The sequence below is a fragment of the Sciurus carolinensis genome, chromosome 2 (genome assembly GCF_902686445.1).
Source record: "Sciurus carolinensis chromosome 2, mSciCar1.2, whole genome shotgun sequence".
NCBI classification, from domain to species: domain Eukaryota; kingdom Metazoa; phylum Chordata; class Mammalia; order Rodentia; family Sciuridae; genus Sciurus; species Sciurus carolinensis.
Window position 1 is genome coordinate 26,784,625 of NC_062214.1, and position 25,670 is coordinate 26,810,294.

At 45.4% G+C, this 25,670-nt stretch overlaps 1 protein-coding gene across 1 annotated transcript; it reads right to left on the reverse strand.

The window, feature by feature from the left end:
- Positions 1-889: 889 nt before the first annotated feature.
- On the reverse strand, positions 890-25,670 carry Fkbp1a (FKBP prolyl isomerase 1A). Its single transcript, XM_047539198.1, has 5 exons — positions 25,511-25,670; positions 25,385-25,432; positions 6,807-6,919; positions 3,882-4,047; positions 890-2,011 (listed from the first exon to the last, which is right to left on the reverse strand). The coding sequence occupies exons 1-4, from the start codon at positions 25,545-25,547 to the stop codon at positions 3,919-3,921; spliced, it is 327 nt and encodes a 108-aa protein (XP_047395154.1). The 5' UTR covers positions 25,548-25,670; the 3' UTR covers positions 890-2,011; positions 3,882-3,918.

Genomic DNA, 25,670 nt, shown 5'->3' on the forward strand with positions numbered 1-25,670 from the left:
GGGGACTGATGGGGAGAGGGCATAAGGACATGTTCTGATTTGATGGTTCTATGTCCTGACAGAGGTGCAAGAATGTAAACAAATACTGACATAGGATATGTGTTGCAGGGATCGTGATGCCTGCCATGGACTGTGAGTATGACACAAAGGATGAAAGGAGGAAGAGGGAGATGTGACAAATAGGTACAGCAAAATTTCAAAGAACGAGTGACAGTCACTGAAACAATCTTTCACCTTTTGGTTTCATAAAAGAACTTTGGGGAAAATAAGATATAAACCTAGAATATTACTCCAGCGATCTAAATTAAAAAGGATTAAGAAAATCACTAATCGAGTCCTTGAATAACCTTCTTGAAGTCAGCCTCAAACAGAACAATTCTAACAGTGCCTCTCAAGGTGTGGTGCATCTTTGGGGGCTCTGGGCTGCTCAATGAAGGACCAGTATGAACGGCATCCACAGGGCCGGGCCAGGAAAGGTGTGGAACCACTCAGCCTGTCCACATGGCAAAGTCTTTCCACACCAAATGTCACCTAGAACACCAATTTAAAGCCCAAATCTTCCCTTCACTATTCCTCACCTCCAACGGACCGACTCCCTTCTTGGGAGATGGTTCCACCTCACTTCTTTGTAACCTAAGAACTCAGCACAGTGCTCTATCCAGGACACACACTTAAGGAACAAGTGACAAGCTGTTCCTCTGGTGCAAACCTACTGCCCACCCCTCCTCGCTGTGCGCCCCAGCATGGCCAAGGGGGAAGGCTGATCACTGCTGCAGCTCTGCTGAGACAACGCTGGACACTACAACCCACTGCCACCCACCAACGCCTTCCCAGAACCTGTTCCAAAAGGCAAGGGAGGCACGTGAAAGTAACCACCAAGACCCGGGGCTGAGAAAAGCCAGCATAAAGCACTTTTATTGCAATAGTAAAACTTGAAACTCATATGTGGTGCGGGGGAAGCAGGGAACAAAGCAACAATTTCTCTCACCAAATCACTACACAGGACAGCGAAGGGTAAGAAGGGGCTGAGGGACAAAAAGCCAGGAAACTTCGAGATCAGCAGAGAGCCAAGCATCAAAACACAGGCGATGCTGAAGCTGCGATGGCCAGCAGCATTTTCTGAGAACACTCAAGGATGTGTCACGGTGGCCCGGCTTTCATTGGGTGTTGAAGTCTACAAACAGCACCTTCAATTTAAACTTTCAACTAAAGTTCTTAGAATTTACAAAGTGGAACTTGGATAGCTTTGATGTTACAAAAGTTCTGAAAATCCACTAGAAAAACCACAAGATGGAGGAAAGAAAGGAAATTAAGGAAAAAAAAAAACAAAACCAGCCAGGTCACAAAGAAGGCTTTAGAGGTCCCTGCTGGCCCAGGGATAGATACCTGTAGTGTCCAACATCGCAGTGAAAGTGATCTGCTTTCAAAAGGCAGAGGGGTTCAGGGGAGGGTGGGCGGGGCTGGCAGAGGCAAAGGCTCTCCCCGTCCCCACTTCAGTTTTGGGTAGGGCTTTTAATTTAACCCAAGGACATTTCTCACATTGGAGAATAATTCAGCCCTCAACAGCATCTCAAATCTGCTATGGCTTTGCAGCGCAGCAGCAAGAATGTTCAATATATAATAAAAATTTTATCCAAAAAAATAAAATAAAATAAAGATTCTTGCAAACCCCACCCCCAACACCAATTCCTATTCTAAAGTTAACCCATCACTTGTGCTGTTAATACCTGTCAAGATTCTTAAATGGAAACCTAGATCCAAAAGACTGAAACTGAATCTTCACCCCAAAATGAAAACAAAACGACTAACTTGAGGTTTATGGCATATAGTTTAGGTAAACACACATACAGGGAGAAGGGGGAAGAGGAAATGGAGGTGTCAGAAGCAAAGCTGAGTGACAGAACACATTCAGTCGGGTAGATGTTTATACAGAGTGTGGTGGACGCCAGGAAAAGCTCCGCATGGACTCATGTGCACGCGTCTGGAGGCACCGGATCCCTCCATGGCAGATCTGTTAGGGACAGAAAAATGTGAGTTCCAGCAACTCAGTGTTCTCTATGGAGACAGACACAATACCATCTGCCACACCAAGTCCCATCCCCAGCAGCTGAGAGATTTTCGGGGACCACATCACTTCTCTTCCAGGTGGAGAAAGCCAGGTGGGCCCTAGCTGGACTCCCAGGGCAGCAACGTTCTAAACTGGTCCATGTGTTTTGTTTTGCTCTTTTGTTGTTAATCTGAGGCCAAGTTTAGCTTGCTGCAAACAGCAGGCGGGCTGGACCCATACTGCTGACAGTATAGTTCCCCGTTAGCAGTGGGTCTACAATTTGGCTATGTGTAGCTTGGCCCATCTGGGAGCTTGAAAAAAAAATTGAATGGCTAGATCCCCTAGTGATTAACTGGTATAGGGAGACCTAAAAACTCCCCTGGTTTTAATGTATAGTTCACCCTGAGAATCACAACCCTAATTGGTTTTTGTCATGGTGAAAAGACTTGGGAAATGTTTCCAGTTCATTTACTCAAATCTACAACTTTCTAGGTGGCCCTTGGCCTTTCCTTGGAGACCTTTGTAGAAAGCTCTGAACTTATGTTCAGCAGAGGGCAGGAAAGGTTGGGCCAAGGTGTCTTACTGCCGCTCTCTTTTCCTTCCCCTGTCTCCAACTCATCAGGGTTTACAAAGAGAAACTGCCAATTCACCCTTTTACATTTAAATGACTCAGTTCTTAAAGAACAGGAGGGGGTTTGAACAAGGTGTGGACCTCTGGGTGAACAGAGGCTCTCTAAATGTCTGGAATTCCCTCCTGGTAGGAATGACAAGTGAAGAAACAAACTAGAGCTATCCAGTCCAGCCAGGCCTGTATTATCGTGGTGTGCACTGACATCTAGGGACTCAGGCCACAGAGAGGAAGACCACTGATATGAAGAAGCTCTTACTTCAGGAAGCCCTTCGTAAGTCAAGCTTCCAAGCAGCTCCAACTGCCACAGCACAGGCTGGTAGCAGTTTGTGGCATCTTTCAAAAAGCACTCTCATGGTTCTAGGAGCAGGACAGTGAATAGAAAGGTCTGGGCCAGTGGGAAAGTAGATGACAGCATGTGTGTGTTTAATGATTCTAATACCTACATGAAAAGGGTTAACCACTGGGATATTCAGTTTGGTTTCCTAAGAAATAAGGGCAGAAGAAGGGAATCAGGAAATGGTTTCTGGTCCTACTTTGCCACTGCCTGGATATGACTCTGAGGAAGGCCTGTCTCCAGGGACTCAGTTTCCTCACTTGCTGCTCAGGAAGACTGATTCAGGTCCCTAAGTGCCCCTCCCAGGACTGGTGTGAGCAGTCCTTTCCACCTCACGAGCTCCTTGGGCCTCATCGTTCCTCCCCACTCCCTGTAATAAGTTGGCCAGGAGTGTCCTGGGCTTGCTCCCCAGGGCAGTAAGGCCCCTCTCATATCATCTAACAGGCAGTCACCACAAATGATACGGCCGAGAGAGCCACACAGTAGACATGATGTTCACGTCAGAGGTGCTTCTCTCACTGGCTTCTAGAAACAAGGTAGAGCAAAGTCATCAAGAGTCTTATTTCTCATGAACTAAAACACTGAAACTAGAAATTTGCCCTGTGTTTCCACAGTCCCCAGCTCAGATTTAGTTATTAAGCTACATAAAAAGACTTTAGGTTAACTGTGCAGTATATGCTGTTCCTTTCCTTAGGGTGACCAACTTTTACCTACAAGGCACACACTAATTAACACTGAAAGGACACCCTACAGGGAGGAACCTAGCGGGGAGAAAGAGCCCTGTGGCTTTTTTTTGGTTCTCTTCCCAAGGAATCTGGGCCTACGAGGAGGAGCAAAGGTAGCCAAGGCCTTCCGCACTGTTTCCTTACCCAAGAACAGGGAGCTGAGGGAGGAGCCACTCCTCTGTCATTCCAGTTTTAGAAGCTCCACATCGAAGACGAGAGTGGCGTGTGGTGGGATGATGCCCGGGTGCCCAGTGGCACCATAGGCATAGTCGGGGGAGATAGTCAGTTTGGCTCTCTGGCCCACGCTCATCTGTGAAGAGCAAGGAAGAGAGCACTCAGCGGCACACATGTCTCTGGAGAAGCGGAGCTGTTTGCCTGGTGTTCTCTGGTCGGGCTTTAGGCAGCACCCCTCACTTCCTGAAGGGCTTGGAGGTTAGCAGCCAAGACTCCAAGGGTTCCAGGAGCAGGGGAAAACAACAACCCTCGACACCCCTAAAGGTCAGGCCCACAACCTTTCTACCCAGATATTAGTGACGGGAACGCTAGGCAGGGAATGACCAGCAGTCTTCCCCCCCGTCCATCGATGATCTGTCACTCAGAGGACATGGGTTAAGTGGCATCTACACTCTTCTTGTGAAAGGACTACAGCCACCACTTTGTATCTGTGGATGCTCAAGTCCCTCGCAAAACACACATCAGCATGTACGTCTTCTTGTGTACTAAGTCACCTCTACGTTGTAATACCTAATACAGCGTAAATGCTACACAGTTTTTATATTCTGTTGTTTGAGCAATAACGACAACAAAAGTCTGATTAGTAGAGATTAAACTTTTCTCCCCCTTGAATAATTCCGATCTTTGGTTGGATGAATGTATTGTGGAAATAATATAGAGGTTTGACTATCAAATTTTTGCTTTAAAAGAAAATGAAAATACACAGATAAAGTAATACTTGGGAATAGTCTGCTTTTTTGTACTTTCTATGTTTATACACTTATATTCATACAGAGAAACTTGAAAGCAGATAATATGATTTTCTACAGTCCAGAACAGCATGTACAGTAAGCTCCGATTTGTAAAAGTATTTATATTTGCCCCCACTGTATAAACAGAAAATATCTTTGGAAGTACAATTACTACAGGGTTTTTCCAATGGAGGTGAGTAACCAGAGAAGGGGACAAATTTTCACTTTAAAAAATAAATTTGCACACTTTTTTTCAGTTTCTAATCAAATACACCAGTAGGTGTAAACGTCTTCTCTGAAACACTGAGCAGGTTTTCTGTAGTACTTACACCCTTTACTTATTTCTACTCTGAGTGTCCATGCGTGCACTCCGGCTCTCTGACTGAAGGGAATGAGCGATGTTTCTAATGTAATTCAGAATCCACACCTCCACAGCACTTCTCAGAAACTGGGACACACCAGACCACAGTGGTAAGGACAGTTAAAACTTCCAGCTCTATCTAATAAACTTCAAAATAATCATTTTCTTTGAGCAATTCTACTTCTAGAATATTTGCTAACAACCTATTGCAATGGGATTGGTTTCACAGACTGTGAATACAGTAGTTGTGAAGGTACTGCCATGGACAGATGCCCAGGACGTAGCGGCACATGGAAACAAGGGAAGCGGTGAAACTAGCACTTGTTGCATGATGCTGTACCTGGAAACACGAAAACCAGAACGATAACAGTGTCAAGAAAGAAGAGGCACAAGACAGTCCTCCCTTCTTCCTATGCCTTAACTCATCTGCTGAAGGCTTCTGTGAGGGAGTTTAACAGATGTTCTACGTAGTTCTCAAACTACCTCAACGCCTCACAAGTGGCTGGGCTACGACTGACCCCAAAGCACCGGGTCAAGGGGAGTCTGGGCATCTCCCAGTCACTCGTCAACGCCTGGCCACACCTGATACAAGAAGCAGGTTAGTGACAACACCTCAATGGCAGCTACGGCACCTGGGACATACAACACAGTCACCGTCCCAGTGCAGACGCAGACACAGAAGATTCTGTGGTGTGGAAAAGGTTGGCACAAGAGACGGGGGATGGACTATAGACTCGAGAGCTGGCCAAGTTATAGGGAACTGGGGCAAAATGGCATGGCTGACAAGCATTCCCAAGGGAGCAAAACACAAAGGGCCTCTTCCTCGTACTGGCAGCCCTTTTCTCTTCAGAACAGAGGCCCAGACACCCAGGAGTAGGAAGGCTTGAAGTCTCAGTTTATTTGGAGATAAATTAGCGATACTTTATAGAGAAAGTAGAGCGCTGTGTACTCTGGAAATGAGATCGACAGAAATCTGTCTTCTTGTCTTGGTTCAATTTCCAATTCTCTTGATGAGAAGGCAACAGACTAACCACCCATCACGCTGAGGCAGTTATACAGTCCGCTAGGTCTCAGCCCACTGTAAACATCCCCTTACCTGGTTAAAGCCAAGAAAAAATATCTGGGCTTGACAGAATCCAACTAAATTTTGGCAATCCCGGGTCCCCTGTTATCTCTTGCTGTTCCCGAAAAGAGGGAGGGAGGAGGTGAGGAAACAGACTCAAGACAAACAAAATGACTTTCTTAAGAGTCTGACCTCTCATAGATTGTCTGATACAATATGATCAACAATAAGACAAAAAAAAAAAAAAAAAAAAAAATTAAAACTACACAAGATATCATCATATGTATCCCAGGGCCAAAAGTTTTACCACCACACGGGTGGGGTGGGGAGGAGACAGCACCCTCAAAGACTGCTGTGCCAGTTCAAAGGGAATACTATGCAGTTACACTCCTTTATGTTGTGGTATGAAATATCAAAAACAGATTAAGTGAAAAAGCCAAACACAGAACAGTGTAGTTCATATAGAGGCAAGAAAAGGGACTATGTTCTGTGTATGCTTAAAGACACTGTAACACAAGAAACATTATTAAGAAGTTACCTGTGGGGGTATTAGGCAGATGAGACAGAATGAGAACAAGACTTTTCATTTATACGTTTTTTGATTTTTGAACCGTATCAGTGTGCTAAAATAATTTAAAAGGTAGATATCAGGAAATAAAACAAAACAAATGAGAGCATACCTGGGCCACCCCTTCTTCCCAGCCTCGGATCACCTCCTGCTTGCCTAGCATAAACTTAAAGGGCTTGTTTCTGTCCCGGGAAGAATCAAATTTCTTTCCATCTTCAAGCATCCCTGTGAAAAGGGCAGATGTAACATGAGAAATGAGGAGAAATGACATGAGGCAAGTTGGAAACCAGCAGCAAAGGACCCATCACACACGCGAGTGCTACAGGGCGTGGTAGGATATTCTAAGCCTGGGAGGAAGTGAGGTACTTAGGGAGGATTTCCTGTGACCTCACTGGGCGACTATGGAGTCCAGATAGTCCCTCTATCCCAGACCTGTGGAGGCTCCTCTTCAATTCCAAGCAGTAAGTCGACTACACAGGGACCTTGCCTCCCAGGGGCAGTAGCAGTTTACCTTGTCTGGAGGTGGGGGGCAACAACTTCCTCCAGTCATGACTTTTCCAGCAACCTGTGGATTCCCTCCCAGATTAAGAATAACTGTGGCCCCTTCAGGCTCACACCAGGGCTTACAGTGCAAGAAGCAACATTCATTCCCAATTCCCTCATTACCCTTCACATAGAACACACAACTTGTTCTACTGTTCAGATGAGGTAAACCCCCTCCACCACTACCACTCCATGATCTCCTCTGTGGCTGAGTGTGACCCCCATCTCTTGCTGCTCTCTAGGCTGGGGAGACTGGGTGTTCACCTAGGCGAGGAGAAGCCACTCATACCACAGTGTGGCAAGGCAAGACAGGAGGGAGGCTTCAGCAGCGCTCTGGCACCAAGTACTCATTCCAGCAAGGAGCCTGGACCCCTGCAGGCTGGCTCTTGAGTTACCAAAATCTTCCTGAGAAAGGGAACGAACCTGGGCTGAACCAGAGAAATGAAGACCTTGTGCAGCCTTCATCCTACTTATTTTATCCAGCAGTACACCCGACCTCTGAAGCTCATTTCTTCACACACACTTGTGGGGAGCCATCCTTAGCTAGCAGAATCGGACAAGGTTGAGCCATGGGACAGAGGCCTGACTTCTAGGAACTGGCAGCCATGGAGGACTGTCCCAGATTGCCAGGGAATATGTGGCACTGTAGGAGTGGTTTTCTGTCTGGTTCTATGATAGTTTCCCTGAGAAAATGGCCCCCCTAACCTCACTCCATCCTGTTCATGACAGAAGCAGCTCCTCCCAGTCTTGGTCCCCTTTACCTGTGACTATAAATAAAGGAGTGGTGGGCTACTACATGTGGTTAGAGGCCAGATCTGGTATGGCCAGACCTGTCATGCCCCATCTCATTTAAAAAGAGTATTGGCTCTTGTGTTTATTGAGTAGATAAGATCCTGGGTAACTGACTGATTTACAGACAACATCATCCTCCAGCAGTTAACCTTTTTCTCATCCACGCGGGATATGGTAGAAACCGCCCCCCCACACTCATTCAATTATTTTCACAGCACTGTTCCAATTCCACAGATGAGGAAACTGAGGCAGAGAGAAGTGAACTAATTTGATGAAGTAGTAAAGTTAGACTACAAAGCCAAATACCACATTCTTTCTACTAACCTGTTTCCTAGAAGCCAGCCAAACCATAATGGCATTCTCCAATGAAAGGGGGAACGGCATCTGTGATAGACATCTGCAACTCCCCTTTTCAAAAACACCATCAGCACCGGTTTCTCCGGAAGTAATGTAAGCCCATTGTGATAGCTGACGCGAATTCCTGAAACTCACCCTGGAATCCCAGACGGGACAGGGCCAGCCAGTTGTTGATATATACTGACATAAAACTGGTTTTACTGGAAGCTGAGGGTAGGCAACCACCAGAGTTTTAAGCATTACTCAAATGAGTTGCCCAAACAAAATTCTGCTGTGTGTGTATGTGAATGTGTTTAGGGGAGGAGGGAAACCCCAACCTAATGAACAATGTCAATATTTATAAGAAGGACAGGGAAGCAGATATGAATTGAGAGTTATCACAACCATCAGATTATGTGGACTTTAACAAAATAGGAAATGGGGCTGGAGGTGGGTATTGCTATTCTAAGAGAGAGCAGGAGGGGAGACGGATGTCCTGGGGCAGAATGGGCATGGACATGGCCTGAAGCCTGGAACTGAGGATGAGAGAGGATCAACTCCATGCAGAGGCAGTGACTGGCACTTCAGAACTGGTGAGCTGGAGTACAGATTTAGCTCATTCTTTCACTACTACACAATTACCAAAGGATAAAAGAAATGACGAACAGTAGGACTTGAATATTTTCTACAAAAGAGTAACTGGGAGAGGGAAACATTTTCCCCAACTCCACAATGCCCACTGTGCACATGCCCCTTGCAAGCTTTGCTTCATGCACTGAACCCAACACAGCTGAGCTCAGTGTTAAGGCAATGAACAGCTGTGATTCCCGGAATCCTTTCCCTGAACAGACAGAGAGCCTTTCCATTCACCTTGAGATTGCCTGTAACAGAAATCTGGAAACCAACTTCAAGGCTCTGTAAGCTGCCCAAGGTTAAAGCCAGTGAACAGTGGGGCCTCTTAGCAAAAAAGTTTCATTTAGCCCAACAGGGACTGCGAATCGTAAAGGGGACTGATAACCAGAAATAGCCTCTTCCTGGTCTGCACTTTGAACAGACCTTGAGTTGGGGCCCAAGAAGAAGGGTGGTCCCTGGCCTCTGAACCCTAATGTCTGCAAAGGCAGGCCAGACAAACTCATTAAAGCATGCCCTGGAGGGCACCTGAAACAAGGCTGTAGCAGAATGTGGACGCAGGGTCTGCTCCTCTTTCTGCCTGAACCTCGACCTTCCAGGAGCAGCACGAGCCCAGGCTAGATGATTAACCTAAGTCTTTCCCTGTTTGCGTGGGGCATATGGGCCCGTTTGGGCAGTAGGACCTACTTAATTTAGGCGCTACTTCACCTACTATGAACGTCTAGTACAGTCTTCAAGGGAAGTTCTGCCTCACTAGCAAAAAGAGAAAGATGCTCAGAAGTCCCTACCCTCCATTCCTGTTGAATGTTGCCAAGTTAGGATGTCACATCTGAAGCTACAGCAGCTACCTGTAGCCATGAGAAGGTCAGAGCACCAGTGCTCTGAACCAACCCCAACCACCTCCTTGAAGACTCACATTCTAGGTGGGCAAAGTGGCACATCCCTGTAACCTCAGCTACTTAGGAGGCTGAGGCAGAAGAACTGCAAGTTGGAGGTCAGCCTGGGCAACTTAGCAAGACCTTATCTCAAAATTTAAAATAAAACAAAGCTTGGGGTGTAGCTCAGTGGTAGAGCACTTGTCTACTAGCATGCACGAGGCCCTGGGTTTAATGCCCAGCAACTGGGGGAAAAAAGGTGTGTGGGGGGGGCATTCAGAGGGGATTCAAGTGTCCTCTGAGGGCAAACTACTGAGGTAGTAAAGAGAGCAGTGGCTGCCAGGAGTTAGGTGGACAGGGAGGCATGAACAGATGGAACAGAATTTTTAGAGCTGTGAATATAATCTTTATGATACTAAACGGTGGATACACGTCATTATACATTTGCCCAAACCAACAGAAGTATAATACCAGGAGTGAATCCTAATGTAAATAACAGACTTTGGGTGATTATGATATTTTAACAAATAAAGCACTATAGTGGGGAAAGCAAATAATGGGGAAGGAAGGCTATGCATGTCATGGGCCAAGAGATACACGGGAAATATTCACACCTTCCTTTCCATTTTCCTGAGAATCTAAGATTGATCTAAGAGGTCTTATTTTAAAAAAAAAAAAGTCTGTTATGCTTTTTTAAAAAACTTTTTTTTTGGTACTGAGGATTGAACCTTGACAGGTGCTTTATCACTCAACAATACCCCCAGTCCTTTTAAAAAATTTATTCTTTTAAGACAAGGTCTTGCTAAGCTGCTGAGGCTGGCCTTGAACTTTTGATCCTCCTGCTTCAGCCTCCTGAGGCTTTAAGTCACATTTTCAGTTACTTACAGCTGAATGCAACCTAACTGGTATGAGGTAAGTTTTTTTTTTTTTTTTTTTTTTTTTTCAATTTTACTTAGCACACTCCAAAGTACAGTTGACATGAAAGTAACAAAGAAATGGAACTCGACAACCAAGACCACAAAGTGGTATCACTGGTCTGAGATAACCAGAGCAGTGTTTTATGCCAGGACACAGCAGACACATTTTGTATATGTACAAACAAAACAAAGCTTCTAGGTCATACCTGCTACATGTGATACACTTCTCATTTTTAAAAAGAATTGAACTGTGACCCACTAAATGTATTTCATGATACACTAATGGGTTGTAATCAATAGTTTAAAAAATACAGTTCACCTACAGGTGAATTATCCTATTTTATGCCAGATTTGAATATGGCCCAGAGCTGGGCAAGATCATATTTTGACTGCAATGAAAAATCACAAGTATTGAGACAGACTTCCTATACTTTCCTTTTTCTCCCCATCCAATGCATTTCTAAGCAACCTCCAAATGTTCCATGAACTGATGCTGCTTTGCCTAAGGTGAGGTGCTTCAACCATGTGAATGGTACCAGGCAAGGAGCGTAAGGTGGGACAAAGTCTTCACCTGCTGCTGAGTCACTCCAGAGACGTGAATGTTCTTCAGTGGATCTGTGCAGATGTCTAACTCCTGCTCTCTTTAGTGTATGTGGGACACTGAGGGACAAAGCCTCTCCCTGTTGCCTCAGGAAACCATAAAAGCCAGGAAGCAGAATCTTTGCCTAGGATCCTGATTCTCCTATGTTATTTCAGATAAGCTGTTGTGTCTGGGAAGAGGATGTGAACCATACTCAAGAACTTCTGACTACAGTCACCATCTGTCAACTCCACCCCATTTCATCCTCACAGGAAGGGTTGGGGGTGGGGTGTTCCTTAGGCCCAAAGAGGGGATTTCCCATATTTCTAGTCCAAATGCTATGCAATATACTTAGAAATGAGCATGGTGGTATGTGTCTGAGTGGATGTCACAAGTGACACAAGCTATAAGATAAGGAGATGCTCGAAGGAGGGCTTCCCCAGTGGGGAGGAACAAACCCCATGTGTGGACGTGAGTGGGAAGGCTGGGAGGAGGAGGCCATGAGGAGGGGAAGCAGTGGTGTCTCTCAAGAGGCAGGAATAAATGGAATAAATGTGCACTATATAGTTCTCTGGAATGGGAGTTAGGCTGGTCAGCAATGATTGCAGGACATAAGAGAAGTAGGTGGTCAAAAGTCAAGGTGGAGGAAAGGGATCAGACTTATCTCTGTAACAACTAAATAAACAAACACCTCCACAAAAGAAAAAGAAAAAACCTAAATAAAACATCCAAATGGTTTATGAGATACCGAACACTCATAATGGAGGACAGCAATCTCCAAGAAATGGGAAGTAAACAAAGCAAGCCTACACTTGCTCCAGCTTACAACCTTGGGAATTTCCGGGGGGCCGGGGTCGGGGTGTGCTTAGGCTCGGCAACAGGTACAGTCTACAGACTCTACAGACTATCAGAAGAGTGCTATAGAGAGATCTGCAGAGATGCAAAGTGGGTCCTCCTTGAGTATTCATCAGAGTACCAACAAGTGCACATGTTTGGAAAAACGAAGTTCAGGAAAAGGACCATCCAAACGTTTTAGAGGGAACAGCGTCCAGTGCTCACATAGGGCTGGGATTAGTGCCTGTTTCCACTAGACAGAACAGAGAAACGCGTGGTTCACGAGGCACTGGGTAGAATATGCAAGGTCTCACCTCTGTAGCTGAAAATAATCAGTCCTAAATTGAGTACTGCTTCAGACTTCTAACAAATCACAAAAGTGGACCCACAAGGACCTAGTAACTTGAATGTTCCTCAGTAGGAAGCTCAAGAAGATTTAGAGGAATAAAGATATCTAATACTCCAAAAGGTAAAATTCACAAAGAGGCAGAAAAACATAACCCACAATGAGAAAATGGTAGAGAAGGACAATAAGACTCAAATTTCCAGAAATGAGAATGAGAACTCATATAATGTATGAAATTTAAAACGTGAGGGGTTGGAACAACTGGATATCCCACACAGAAAAGCAAAAGTTTGCATCCATACTGCATTATCAAATGCTAACTCAAAATGGGTCACAGGCCTAAATGTAAAAGCTAAGAAATCTTTGTGATCTTGGGTTAGGCAAAGATTTCTTACATATGACGTAAAAAAGCACAACTCATAAAGAATAAATTGAACTTCATCAAAATTAAAAACTTCTGTATTTAAAAAAACATTTAAGAGAATGAAAAGACAAGTTAGACTGGGAGAAAACTTTTTTGCAAAGCATATATCTGATAAAGACCTTATATCCTGAGTACACAAAGAACTATCAAAATTATCCAATAAGGAAACAACCCAATTAAAACAGACAAAAGATTTAAATGGATACTTTGTTGAAAAAGAAGTATATGATGGCACATAAGCACATGAAAAGACAAACATTCTTAATAATTAAAAAAAAAGCAAATTAAAACTACCAGGAGAGGTAACTACCAATACTGATAGATTGAATAAAAGTAAAAGATGAAGCCTGGAGTCTCACGGAGGAGGTGAGGGAACAGGGCTACCACACCCCCACACACATCCTACTGGCTCAACTACTGCAGAAAATAGTACCTTCCACGTGACATGGCCACTCTACCACTGAGCATGTATTGAGAAAGGACATGCTATATCCATATAAAGACTTGCATGCAAATGTTCAAAGCAGATTTGTAATAACCAAAAGCTAGTAAATGACCCAAACATCTACCAACTAGTGAACTGATAAATACATCCATATGTAGAAAATATTCAGCAATAAAAAGGAACAAACTATTGATGCTTGAAATGACACAGTTGAATCTCAAAATAATAATGCTGACTAAAAGAAGCCAGACAAAAGAATACATACTGCACAATTCCATTTATAGAAAAACTTCAGAAAATGCAAACTAATTTCTGCTGACAGAAAAGCAACCAGCAGTTGCTAGGGGAGGGTAAAGAGGAAGGATTTTTAGCGGGAACAGAGATTTCAAAGAAACATTTCAAAACTTCGGAAATTGTGCACTTTAAAGGATGTTAATTATGCTTCAACAACTTTTTTTTTTTTTCTTTTTTTTAAAGAAAAGAAAAAAAAGTAAGTAGTGACATTTAACAAAATTCTGCCTTTGCTTAGCTACTATACCCATCCTGGCAACCGATGAAAAGTGCTTCCTGTCTGGGTGGGAGCAGGCAAAGCAGGTAGCAAGTGAAGTCTCAGCAGTTGCTCCAATTTTAACTCTGGAGGTCTCTGTGCCAGGACCTGGAGCCCTTGAGCAGTGACGCCACCTCCATGTCAGTGCTGAAATTTCCTAGAGAAAACACGCTGTGCAGGGAAAAGGCAACTGAGGCCAGGCTTCAGACAAGATAGCTGGCATTCTTGAGGCTTGGAAGGCCATCCATGCTCAGCACAAAGCGTCACCCACATTACTTGCTCTATTGACAGCACCCACCACTTTCATTTTTTTTTGCGGTGCTGGGGATCGAATCCAGGGCCTTGTGCTTGCAAGGCAAGCACTCTATCGACTGAGCTATCTCGCCAGCCCACCACTTTCATTTTTGATGATACACAAACCATACCTCACGATCGAGAAGCTGCCTGGAAGAGCTCCACATTCTTCATGCAACTATTCAGTCTTGGCTCTTAGGACTAAATGTAGCTCGAGGTCACAGATCTGGACTCGGAGTCCCCATGGCACTCAGCTCAGCCCTTGGCACTTGAATGCTGGCATTCACAAGTACTTTTTGGATTTGTTTCACTTGTGTGATTTTTAAGAATCAGGAGGACAAGCAGGAGGCTTCCATATTTAGACCCTCTTCCCTTTATGGGTAAAAAGAATCTGAAGGGTAATCCCAGAATGGCAGTCTTTACTTTCAGCAACTTTAAGTCACTCATCAGTGAAAAAAAAATGTGAAAATTTGGGGACTTCCAGTTAAAAGCACAAGAGCATGAAAGAAATGAAAGGTATAGCTGCATACAGAGTTAATGACACCTCATCTGGGTCTACACCCAAACTGTTTAGCAGCTCCTTGAGGAAGAATCACACTTAAATCCTTAGAGAGGGAAGAGAAGGATTTAAAAAGAAAAAAAGAGGGGTATAGGGGAGTCTCAAGTCTACCTCCACCACGGCAGCAGGTTCTTTCTTGCTGCTTACCTGCTTGAGCATGTTCCATTTTTTTTTTTTTTTGCTACCAGGGATTGAACTCAAGGGCACTCAACCACTAAGCCACATCCCCACTGAGCATGTTCTTGTTCAGAAGGAATCAGCAGATGACTTGGCCAGCACCTGCTGGGCAAAGTGTCCCTGGTGCTTGGCCCATGCACCAGTGGCCAAGAAGCAGTGGTTAAGATCTAAAACTAGGACTTGGAGATTCACAACTACTGGGTTATTATTCTGGTAGTAACCCAAGAGAAATGGAGTCATTTCCAGGGCACTCTGCTTTGTGGAAGGCAGCGTTCCCACATACCCTCTACTGGGTACGGACAGAAGGTGATGGAGGTACCTTTAGAAAGTTACAGCTTGAGCATGTGTACCAAAAGTTCAGTTCACAATGGGGGTACAGCTGCTCATCAATCTTTGCAGGAAGTTTTCATAGACAGCATATTACATCAATCCCAAAATGTAAAGTTTTAAATACTAAAGAACAAAAAAACTAAACCTAAATCAAACAATAACAAAATGATACAACAGTTCAAGTCCCAAATCTTCAAACCAGCATTCCTGCCCTTTGCAGCTGGGAGAGGGGGAAAGGATTTCTACTTTCAACACACAGGTGAGCTCTGTAAGAACGACTGGTCAAGTGTTGAATGGAGGTGGGGCGCCCAGCTGAAGACGCACATTTTTCTGCAGATTTCCAAGTGGAGCCACTTAGAACCTCCTCATGTGGGTGAAATGCCTGAGGCCTAATGGCTTAGCTGTTTTCCTTCCCTCTCCTCCTTATTAGACACAGAGACTCTCTGAATCACCTTCTGTTTAAATGCCTCACCAGGGACTCCTATGTGACCTACCACCCACATAATAACTCCAGCAGGACAGTGAGAAGTCCCCCCTGTCCCTCTCCAGCTCATCTTCATTTCTTCACTTCCATATGAGTTTTTCAGGTTTAAAAAGGAGTGGGGGTCAGTTGTATTTGCTTCCAAACCCATCTATGGCAGTCATACTAATTGTGCACAGATGATGTAATTAAATAATATGCAAATTAATGAAATATGAATGTAACTAGGAGTAGTAGTCCCAGCTGACTGCCCGGAAAGATTCAATATGCACAAGTCATTAAAAAATATGGCTAGTGAATAACTGCACAGGAGAGAGACCACTGTATGTTTGGAGAAAGAAACTAAAAATCTAGAAAGGTGTGGCATTTAGGTGATCTCTTAATAGTCCTTGCTCTACTTAAAAAGAAAAGTCAGGGGGCTGGGGATATAGCTCAGTTGGTAGAGTGCTTGCCTTGCAAGCACAAGGCCTTGGGTTCAAATCCCCAGCACCGCAAAAAAAAAAAAAAAAAAAGAAAAGTCAAACTTGGTTTTTGTAAGAACTCTGATGGGAATCTCCACCAGTAGAGTCTAATACTCAAGAAGAAATGGCCCCATGGCAAAAGATTTATGACCGAGTATCAAATAAAATGTTTAGAGAAGCCATGCCACTTTTATGATTAATACATCAACTATCCACATGTCTCAATCGTGATGGGTATAGAAAGGGATTTTATTTTGGTAGATAAAAGGTAATAATTCAAACCTTACACTTCTGTTCCCTTTTGGGGTCTCCGTGGCTATATCCCAGTGCAACCTTTCTAAACTGGGGTTCTGAGAACCCCCTGAGAATGGTATAACCACAGATAAAATGCCTACCCCGAGAGGCAGCCATTCCCACCATAATCTTCCTGAGTTTATAAGTGCAAGCAACATGGAAACATTTCTAACCTTTGGTTAAATCCTGCAGGTACTATAACCAAAAGTCTGTTTTCAAAGGCAAGGCCCAGGATGAGAGGAGCACACAGGATCCCAGCAGCAGCGCAAAGAACATGGATCAGAATGCATACAAACCCTCCTAGGCTATGTCACACAGTGGGTGAGTGGGCAGGCAGAAATGACCGTTCAACAGTGGACAGCTAGAAATGGTGGGGATATGCATTTTCTGTACAGTGTAACAGTTAAAAGCACAAGTTGTAGTCTTCTACTGTCTATTATTAGAATTTTCTCTCTGGTCTCCCTGCTTCTGTCCAAGCAGTTTAAACTTGATAGGGCAAACAGATTCTTCTAAAATACAAGCCAGACCTTATTACTAATCCTTTGCTAAAATTCTCCTCTGGCTCCCCATCTCATTGAGAAAAGCATCATCCTTAAAATGGTCTACAAGACTATAAGAGTTGCCAACCCTTACTGTCATCTCTCTGACTTTTCCTGCTTCCTCTCAAACATCTCCACTTTCAGAACATCACTTCCTCGTGTTCTGCATACACACCTGGGATAATCCCACTCCCGGACATTTGCACTTGCTATTCCCACTGCCTAAAATGTTCTTGCTCAAATAGTCACATGGATCACACTCCATTACCTCCCTTAGGTCTCTGCTCAAATGACCCTTTCTCACTGAAGCCTAGAGGTGCAGGCTGCTGGGGTACTGATCATTCAGGGTAAGCACAAGGGCAAGGTGGTGGTTTTTCCTTGTCTCCTAACACATCCCTGAATAACTGAGCGATGGCTTTGGTGTGCAGTAGTTACAAAAGGAAGGAGTAGTCACAACTTGATTAATCCACAGGGACTGAATAAAGTCCAAAAAGTTGTAAATATTTTTTCTCATTCTAACTTAAAGGAAATAGAAAAATACCAATCATAACAGAAATGTGGATTTTGTCCACCCCAGCTAGAGTCTAATGCCAAGTCCTAACTGGACTCTCATTCAAATAGTCACTGACTCAAACAGTCACTGAACACCTACTTTGATACCACAGTACATCAATACTAAGCACTGAAGGGGAGATCCTAGAGAACCATAGTGAGGTTCTGGGCTCCCTGGCCTATTGGAGAAAGAGCTGTGATATAAAGACCAGGAAAAAGCTTGCCATGTGATGGGGAATAGGGGCAGTGTGGTGGCACCTAAGCAGAAGGGCAGAGACCTCGTGTGGGGAAAGGCTGGGCATGTTCAAAGAATGAAGTGGATGGTAGGGAGATCTGAGTTCTTGGGATCGGAAGAGAAAATTACATAACAGACAAATGATTCCCAGTTTATAGGCACAATTAACCCGTTAGTGCTTCATAAAAATTGTTTTCTGATCCCCTCCCCAAATGTTTATGTTACAGTCTATGGGTGAATGAATTTTATGGAATACAAATTATATTCAATAGGGTTGTTCAAAAAAAGTCCATGGGACCCACGGGAAGGAGTCAGAACTCTCTGGAGATGGCTGATACCAAAATCAGAGCAGTGAAAACAAGGAACTGATTGATCAATTCCAAGTTTTCAATTCTGGGAGTATTTCAATGACACAGGTATTAAAATAGGTTGAAAATCATAAACTGAAGCTAATGTATCCTTTATTATCAGTAACAACAAAAATACAGCTAGTCCTATAAATAATTGGACTCTAGGACAATACTGTATCTTTTACATACATACAAGCTACCCTAGAATCAGGACCCTGGCACACATGGGCATGGTTCTTATAGGTCAGTCTCTTTGAATTCAAGGCAGATAGAGAGAAGCAAAGAAGAATTTCAATGAATAGAGAATAGGGAGGGCAGGTGGGCATCATGTCTGTGGTCCAGAACATCCAGGCAGCTCACTGAGCATTGCCATGCAGTACTCATTGTTGCAGAGGACGGCTTTGAAATACAGTGTATTCCTCGAAATAAAGAGACAGCCTAATTCCAGAAAATAATGAATGCATTTCTTATATTATGTATCAGTTATGTACATAATACTTTATTCAGCTGAACATTTAGAAATACCTTTTACAACCAAGGTTATGAAATCTTTACAATTCAAAAAGTTTTCCAAACACTATAATCATTCACCTGTTATTTTTCTCCGAAGAATGGAACTCTAAAAACATTATTTATTTATTTTGGTACTGGAAATTGAAGCCAGGGATACTTATAACTACTCAGCCACATTCCCAGTCTTTTTCTGTATTTTATTTAGAGAAAGGATCTCTCTGAGTTATTTAGGGTCTCACGAAGTTGCTCAAACTGGCTTTGAACTTGCGATCCTCCTGCCTCAGCCTCCCAGGCCACTAGGATTACAAGTGTGGGTCACTGTGCCAAAATAACTTTTAAAAAATTTGTTTTAGTTGTAGATGGACACGATACTTTTGTTTCTTTTTATGTGATGCTTAGGATCCAACCCAGTGCCTCATACATGCTAGGCAAGTGCTCTACCATTGGGTTACAATCTCAACCCCATAATAATTATTTTGAAGTTACCATAAGTATTATATTTGTTGCTCAGTTTTTTTTAAAATGGGTTTTCCACACCTAGAATAATGGGACAAATTATACAAAAATAAGGAATTTCATTGTTTTTAAGGTTCTCTGGAAATTTTAGGAATTCATAGTATACTAAAAACAAAGGGGAAAAAAATGTTGCCAGCTTGGGGATGAGTTTGAAATTGATTTCTCTCTTTAAAAAACAGTATTTAAAGGGAACGAATTCCCTTTACCCTATCTTATAGAAGATGACAGCTGAGAAGGAATGAATAAATTTTAAAACTTGCCACTTTGCGGATGCAAATGAAAAAATTTCTTCTGGTAAGAATTCTCTACTAATGGAAATACCACTACCGGGTGAAAACTGATGGTGATAGGGCATCTGCAGGACTTCAAAGCACTCACAGATCACTACTACTTGCAAAAGGAAAATTGTACCTTTAGAAACAAAATGGAATTCAGCATCACGAACAGTGACACTTACCAGGTATCTACAAGATGAAGAATCACACTGACATTTAACCAGGGTCTATTCAGACATCTAACACTGAACATGCAGTTTACAGGAAACGAAGAGGGGGAGGGCAGGGGTAAGTCAAAAAGTACCAGGAAGAAACAATGGGACAGATATGGGGTATTCTACAAGACAATTAGCCTGCTCCCTTAGAAAAAATCAGGGTCATTAAGGAAAAAATAGTGCATATAATGCACCAATTAAAAAAATGCGGGAAAAAATAAAAATTTTTAAAAGTAAATTTCAAAAAAGAAAAGAAAAAATAGTGCGAAACTCATAGATTCAGATTACAGACAGAACATCTTACTGCAATGAGTGAAAGATTGAGTTGGGGGGGTCTTAAAGTATAAACAACACTGGAGAAAACTGGGGTGGTTTCAATGAGTTTGGTGTTAGATACTATTCAATCATTTAAAAATTTTTCTTGGATGTGATGAGGAAGAGGATAAGGAAAATAACCTCATTCTTGGGTATTTTCAAATCCTCAGAGGTAAGATATCATGCTGTTTGCAACTTAAAATGGCTCAGCAAGAAAACACAGATTACAGAACTATTGCTATCTCCTCTTCTGTAAGCAGGCAGAAATGGCACTTAAGATAAAACTGGAATCTAGGCCTGGGGGTGTAGCTCAGTGGTAGAGCACTTGCCTAGCATGCATAAGGCACTGGGTTCAATCTTTGGTACTGCATAAAAATAAATAAAATAAAGGTATTGTGTCCAACTACAACTAAAAAAATTAAAAACAAAACAAAACAAAAGTGGAATCTAGGTGGTAGCACAAGGGTATTCACTGTTCTATTTTCATTTTTCTTTCTCTGAAAACTTCTCCATGAAGAGCTGCCACACAGATAAGATGCAGTGGGGTCTTTGGTTCATCCAAGATCAGGGAGTTGTCCTCCACTCTTATTTATAGAAGACAATGAGGGTATTTGTGTTGTGATTATGATAATGAAACTCCCCCCAAAAAAGAGTGGTTTCCACAGCAAACTCTACTCCACAGTGTTAACATCTCCCCATGCTGAGGGAATGGAGGAGAAACAGGACTGCGACTTTAACCTGCTCACACGGCCAAGCTTGTGTAGGTCAACACCCGTCCCTCTAATTCAGTGCTGGCCACAACCCACAACTAAGAAACCTCTTGGTCCTCAAATGTAAGCGAACAGCTGCGGCATTCTTAGCCAACAAACACTGGGAACAATGTCTTCAGATGAATCCCCACTCAGCCCCATCTCCCCTCCCTTGGTGCCTATTTCCTCAGGTGAAACAGGAGGAGGAGGCCCTAGCCCAAGCAAATGCACCAGGATGCAAGGAAAGCCACATGAAAAACACCAAATTCGTGAGGTGGCATGAAAGTGTGTGTTGTCCAGGGAGTTCAGTTACAAGAACTGGCTCTGCCTTTGTCCCACTCTCATCATCACAAAGGACAAGTGGGGAACACACCACCCAGTGCTGGGACACAGGGAGCCTGACAGTATGTGTAATGACATCATCACTGTCACATGCCCGCAGCTCAACATTCTCAGCCACTCCTCACTGTTTTAGGTAGCACAGGGAAGCTGAGAAGAGTAGGGCCATTTGCTCGAGTTCTCAGAGCTTGTTATATGGCAAAAACAAGATCTGAACCCAGCAAAGGACCTCTGTCTTCTTTGAGGATCACTATCCATCTGGCATCACTTCTGCCTATGGCCTGGGCTGGCACGCATTTGGGATACAACCAGGACCCTGTTTCTGCCATGCCCTCCCACAGTCCATTGTCCACACAGAAGCCACAAAGGAGGGGATTAAAATCCAAGTCAGCTTAAGAGCTTCCAAGGGCTCCCACCTGACTCAGAGGAAAAGCCAATGTTGTCCTTACGACCCGCCACAACTCACGCCAACCTCCAGGCGTGCGCCCTGTGAGAACCCTCCCCTCTATCTGGAATGCTGCTCCCCAACAGCCATAGGGCTCATTCTCCAACTTCCTCTGAGTGATGTAAAGATGTCATTTTGTCACAGGACTTTTCAACCACCCTCATTAAAAGCAAACTCCCCTTCCTGCTTCTCTCTCACCAGAGTGCCTCTTAATACCTGACCTGTCACACTATCATGGGAGTCTTCACCGTGGGCTGAGTCCCACCAGGTCAGGTCTTTGTCTCTCAAGTTCACCGGCCATGTCTCTTGCCTGGCCTGCTGCTGTAGGAAGGCAAAGGTCCTGTCACATCCTTGCCCAACAGCTCCAGCCTGTCTGCCTTGAGATTGCATCCATCTGGGGGAAGCCATCTGAGGCATCTCTGCTGGGTATGAGCCTTCCTCCAGACATCAGCTCATCAACCAGGAAGCAGCCAGCAGGCGGCGCATGAAATAAAGCACAGAAGAGGGGGGATGAGGTTAAAGAAAAGCAAGAGGCTTGTGGGAGCTGTGGAAAAATAGATACCTGCCTTGTCCTGGGAGCCTCAGAAGCCCCCCAGGAGGACCTCTGAAGAAATGAGGCTGAGGGACTCTTGGCTTCTCTCAGACAGAAGCCAGGAGGCTATGAATGACTTAGGCCTGATCCCAAGGACGAGATGTCCTGCTATTTTTTTAAGAGGATAAAAAAAGAATTCCTTCAATCCACTTGAGGTTGCTCTCACAATGGCAGGCACATGGCCTGCTGATGTGAGTAAAAGGGACAGGAATCTAGCTACGTGCCAGGGAAAGCTCAAGAGTAAAGATGACAAAGCTACTGGAGGCAGGGAGTGGGCTCTGAGAATCGACTCCATCCTCAAGGCACTTAATTGGTGGTTATCTTCCCACCTCCTCCCACCTAATCAATGCCTGTCACACTCACAGGAGATGGCTTGGATGCTTCCAGTAAAGTTTTCATTTTCCCTCTGCACTACAGAAAGGTGGTACAGGTCTTTCAGACCTTGCTCATGCTATGCTCTGCATGTAAGGCACCAGTGGGAGCCCTGAGAGTGGCATCAAGGCCATTAACGGCAGCCTCTAGTGGCATTTAAAACATGGTAGGGGTAAAATCAGACTGCACCATGCTCTGGTGGCTGAGCGGAGATTTTGGTCACCTTACTCCTACCTGCTCTTTCTCTGGATCCACTCCGAATCAACAGCAGTGGACACCTGGCTAGAGTTACCACAGTCAAGACTATACACCTGATCTAAACCCGGTGAGTCAGATCCTCCCCCTCAGGAACAGTGACCATCGATCATGTAAGCCAAACAATCTGAACTGGGTACCCAAAAGGAGACAGAGAAATTGGGCACTATCCACCAGGCAGGAGAAGCAGAAAAATGCATATCTATAACAGGATCACAGAGACAGGTGGGGAGAAAAAAACAGATGAAAACTAGGGGCATCTCTAGAATGTTCTCTCTCTCTTCTTGGGACAGTGGGCTTCTTGCCTTTGAAACCCCCTCCCAATCTTTATGATAAACCTCCCTTCTGATCATGTTCCCTTAAGATGGATTCTGTTCCCAGTGATTTTAAGCCTCAACAGCTACAGATGAGATCTCAAAGTGCCTACCCCTCCTCCCACGCCCCCACAGGTCTCAAACAGGTTCTTCCTGGGAGGCTGGTGGCAAAGACCCACGGGAACAAAGCCGCCCGCCTGCTGGAGAACAGCCTATTCTGTGAGCATGAGGCAGAGCTGGCTTCTCACTAAGGCGTCTTTGTAGAGCTTATCAAAATGAAATAAAAGAGTAAGCTTCTGTCCTAATGCATGCCAGGGTCTTGCTGCTGTTCTGGGAGCGTGTGGGTGGGTGCCACCCGCGAGGAAAACACAGACTTGAAGAGGCACTGGGAGCCCTGATGGTGTGCTGGGTCCCACGGCCATCTGTTCTTTCAGTAAAAGCCTTTGACATGCTGTGTGGGGACATTTCACCAAGAGGCACAGTGAAATGTTTCTGCGTACATGCTGGTTTCAGGTCCTCAGCAGTACCAAAACACAGGACAGCCAAGGATGAAGGGCACAGACATGAGAGTGGGACAAATGTAGCCAAGCACCCTAGTGTGGCTACCTGCAAACTGGGCTGACAGTGGAAGGCACCGCCCCATCAACTAAGTACCAGCTGGCTGAGGGAATTCAAGGAACTGCCCACTCACCCCAGCGCTAGAAATAAAGCAATGGTTACTTTTCTCAACTTGTGGATCAAAAGTGACCACACTGATGAGCGTTCCTCCACGAGACCTCCTAGGCACAGGTGCTGACTGTGGCCTACAACAACAGTCATGTAAACCATCAAAACCACTTTCTGGTTTCTGTTCAACATGAGACTATTCCCTCCAAAGATGGATTTCAACACTCTCTTCTCTGGCAGCCCTTTAAAGGTTTTAGTCCTTAATTCTGTCCACCTCCAGCCTTCACTTCTATTCAAGGAGAAGGGTCAGAGAAATAAAAGGGCACAGGAAGGAGGATGTTAGTTGCCTTTTTTCCCTTCCTAATGTAAGTCATTTCCCCCAAGAAAGGGCTCCTCCCATGATGGAGGAGAGGAGGGCAGAGCAGTTTGGTCAGAAATGCCCAAGGGTGGGGGGGGGGGGAGGGGGGTGCAGAATTGCCCCAAGAGGAGGAGGAAGAGGAAGAGGAGGGAGGAGAACTTCCCAAGAGGAGGAGGAAGGGGGAGCAGAAGAAACAGAGGAAGGAGGTGGGGGACAGAGGAAAGGGTGGGAAAGGGGAGAAAGGGGAAGGAGGGGGAGGGAAGGTTATTCACATCAATTGTGGCTACACCAATCACTCTCCAGTCCGGGAGCCGACACCCCCCTCCTCCCTCCCCCACCCCATACAACCCTGGAGTACCTTGTAAGGGCAAGGAGTAAAATACGGTTCCAAGGCATGCAACTCTGATGTTTGAATTCTGGCTAAGGGGTCTAAACTTTCCTTTGGCTTACGTTACTGCCTAATACCCCCCGCCCTGAGCCTCCAGTTTCCTTAGCATTAAAATGGGGATCAGAAAGGTCTCTACTTGTAGAAGGGTTGGGGGAGGGGGTCGGCAAACGACACGTGCATTTTCGGTTAGCCTGGTCCATCACTGCCAAGGAGGCTTCACGTGTTTCAGAAGGAAGAGAAGGAAAAAGACCGTGCACATCTATTTCTTCCACAGTCAGATCGAAACACAAAGTAGAGACTTAGGAAGTGGGACGTTTCCCACCCGCCGCACCAGGGCGCATCCCGACTCCGGGGGCGCATGGGGCAACTTTGCAGACTCGAATTACCTTGCCCTTCTATCTTCAATGCAGGCAGGGGAGGAGCTGGGGGAGGGTGTCTGTCGGGACGGAGAAACGTTATAAAGTCTTCCCAGGGGTCCCTGGCCAGGGCTCGGCCCGTTCCTGAGCCTGTGACCTTGGGCAAGTGACTTGCCTCGCTAAGCCTCAGTTTCCTCATCTGTGCAGTGGGCATAATGGCGACATCCAAGGCACAGAACCGCTCTGGAGGTGCAAGGAACCGCCCGTTCGCAGCCACCGCTCACAAGCGTCGGCTCCCACGGTCCGGGGTTCGGCAGGCCCGAGGCTGTCCCCTCCGGGCGCGGCCACCGCCCAGGCCTCAGCCTCGGGCCACGCGGGCCTCGCCGCCGCCACGCCCCGGGCCCCCAGGCGGCGGCTGCCGGCCGCACCCGGGCCGGGGGTCGCGGCCCGGGCTCCCACCCCGCGGGCGCGCCCGACTCACCGGTGTAGTGCACCACGCAGGTCTGGCCGCGCTTCGGGAAGGTCCGCCCTGAGGAGACAGACAGACGCGCCGGGTGAGCGGCGGGCTCGGCGGCGGAGCGCCGCGGGCCGCGGGCGCCCTACTCACCGTCTCCTGGGGAGATGGTCTCCACCTGCACTCCCATGGCGGCAGCGGCGGACGCTGGGCGGGCGGCGCGACGGGCGGCGTGGACTGTGAGCAGACCTGGCGGCGGTTCCGCGGCTCTGCCTCGTCCCTCCGCGCGTCGCCTGCGCACGCGCGCGCCCCC

Bases quoted from the DNA above. Each gene is read 5' to 3' on its own strand.
- Fkbp1a (XM_047539198.1), bottom strand. From the start codon at position 25,547: ATGGGAGTGCAGGTGGAGACCATCTCCCCAGGAGACG. The intron at 25,433-25,510 runs GTGAGTAGGGCG...CTGTCTCCTCAG, and splicing joins GACCATCTCCCCAGGAGACG to GGCGGACCTTCCCGAAGCGC. The intron at 4,048-6,806 runs GTATGCTCTCAT...TGCTCTTCACAG, and splicing joins GGGAAGAAGGGGTGGCCCAG to ATGAGCGTGGGCCAGAGAGC.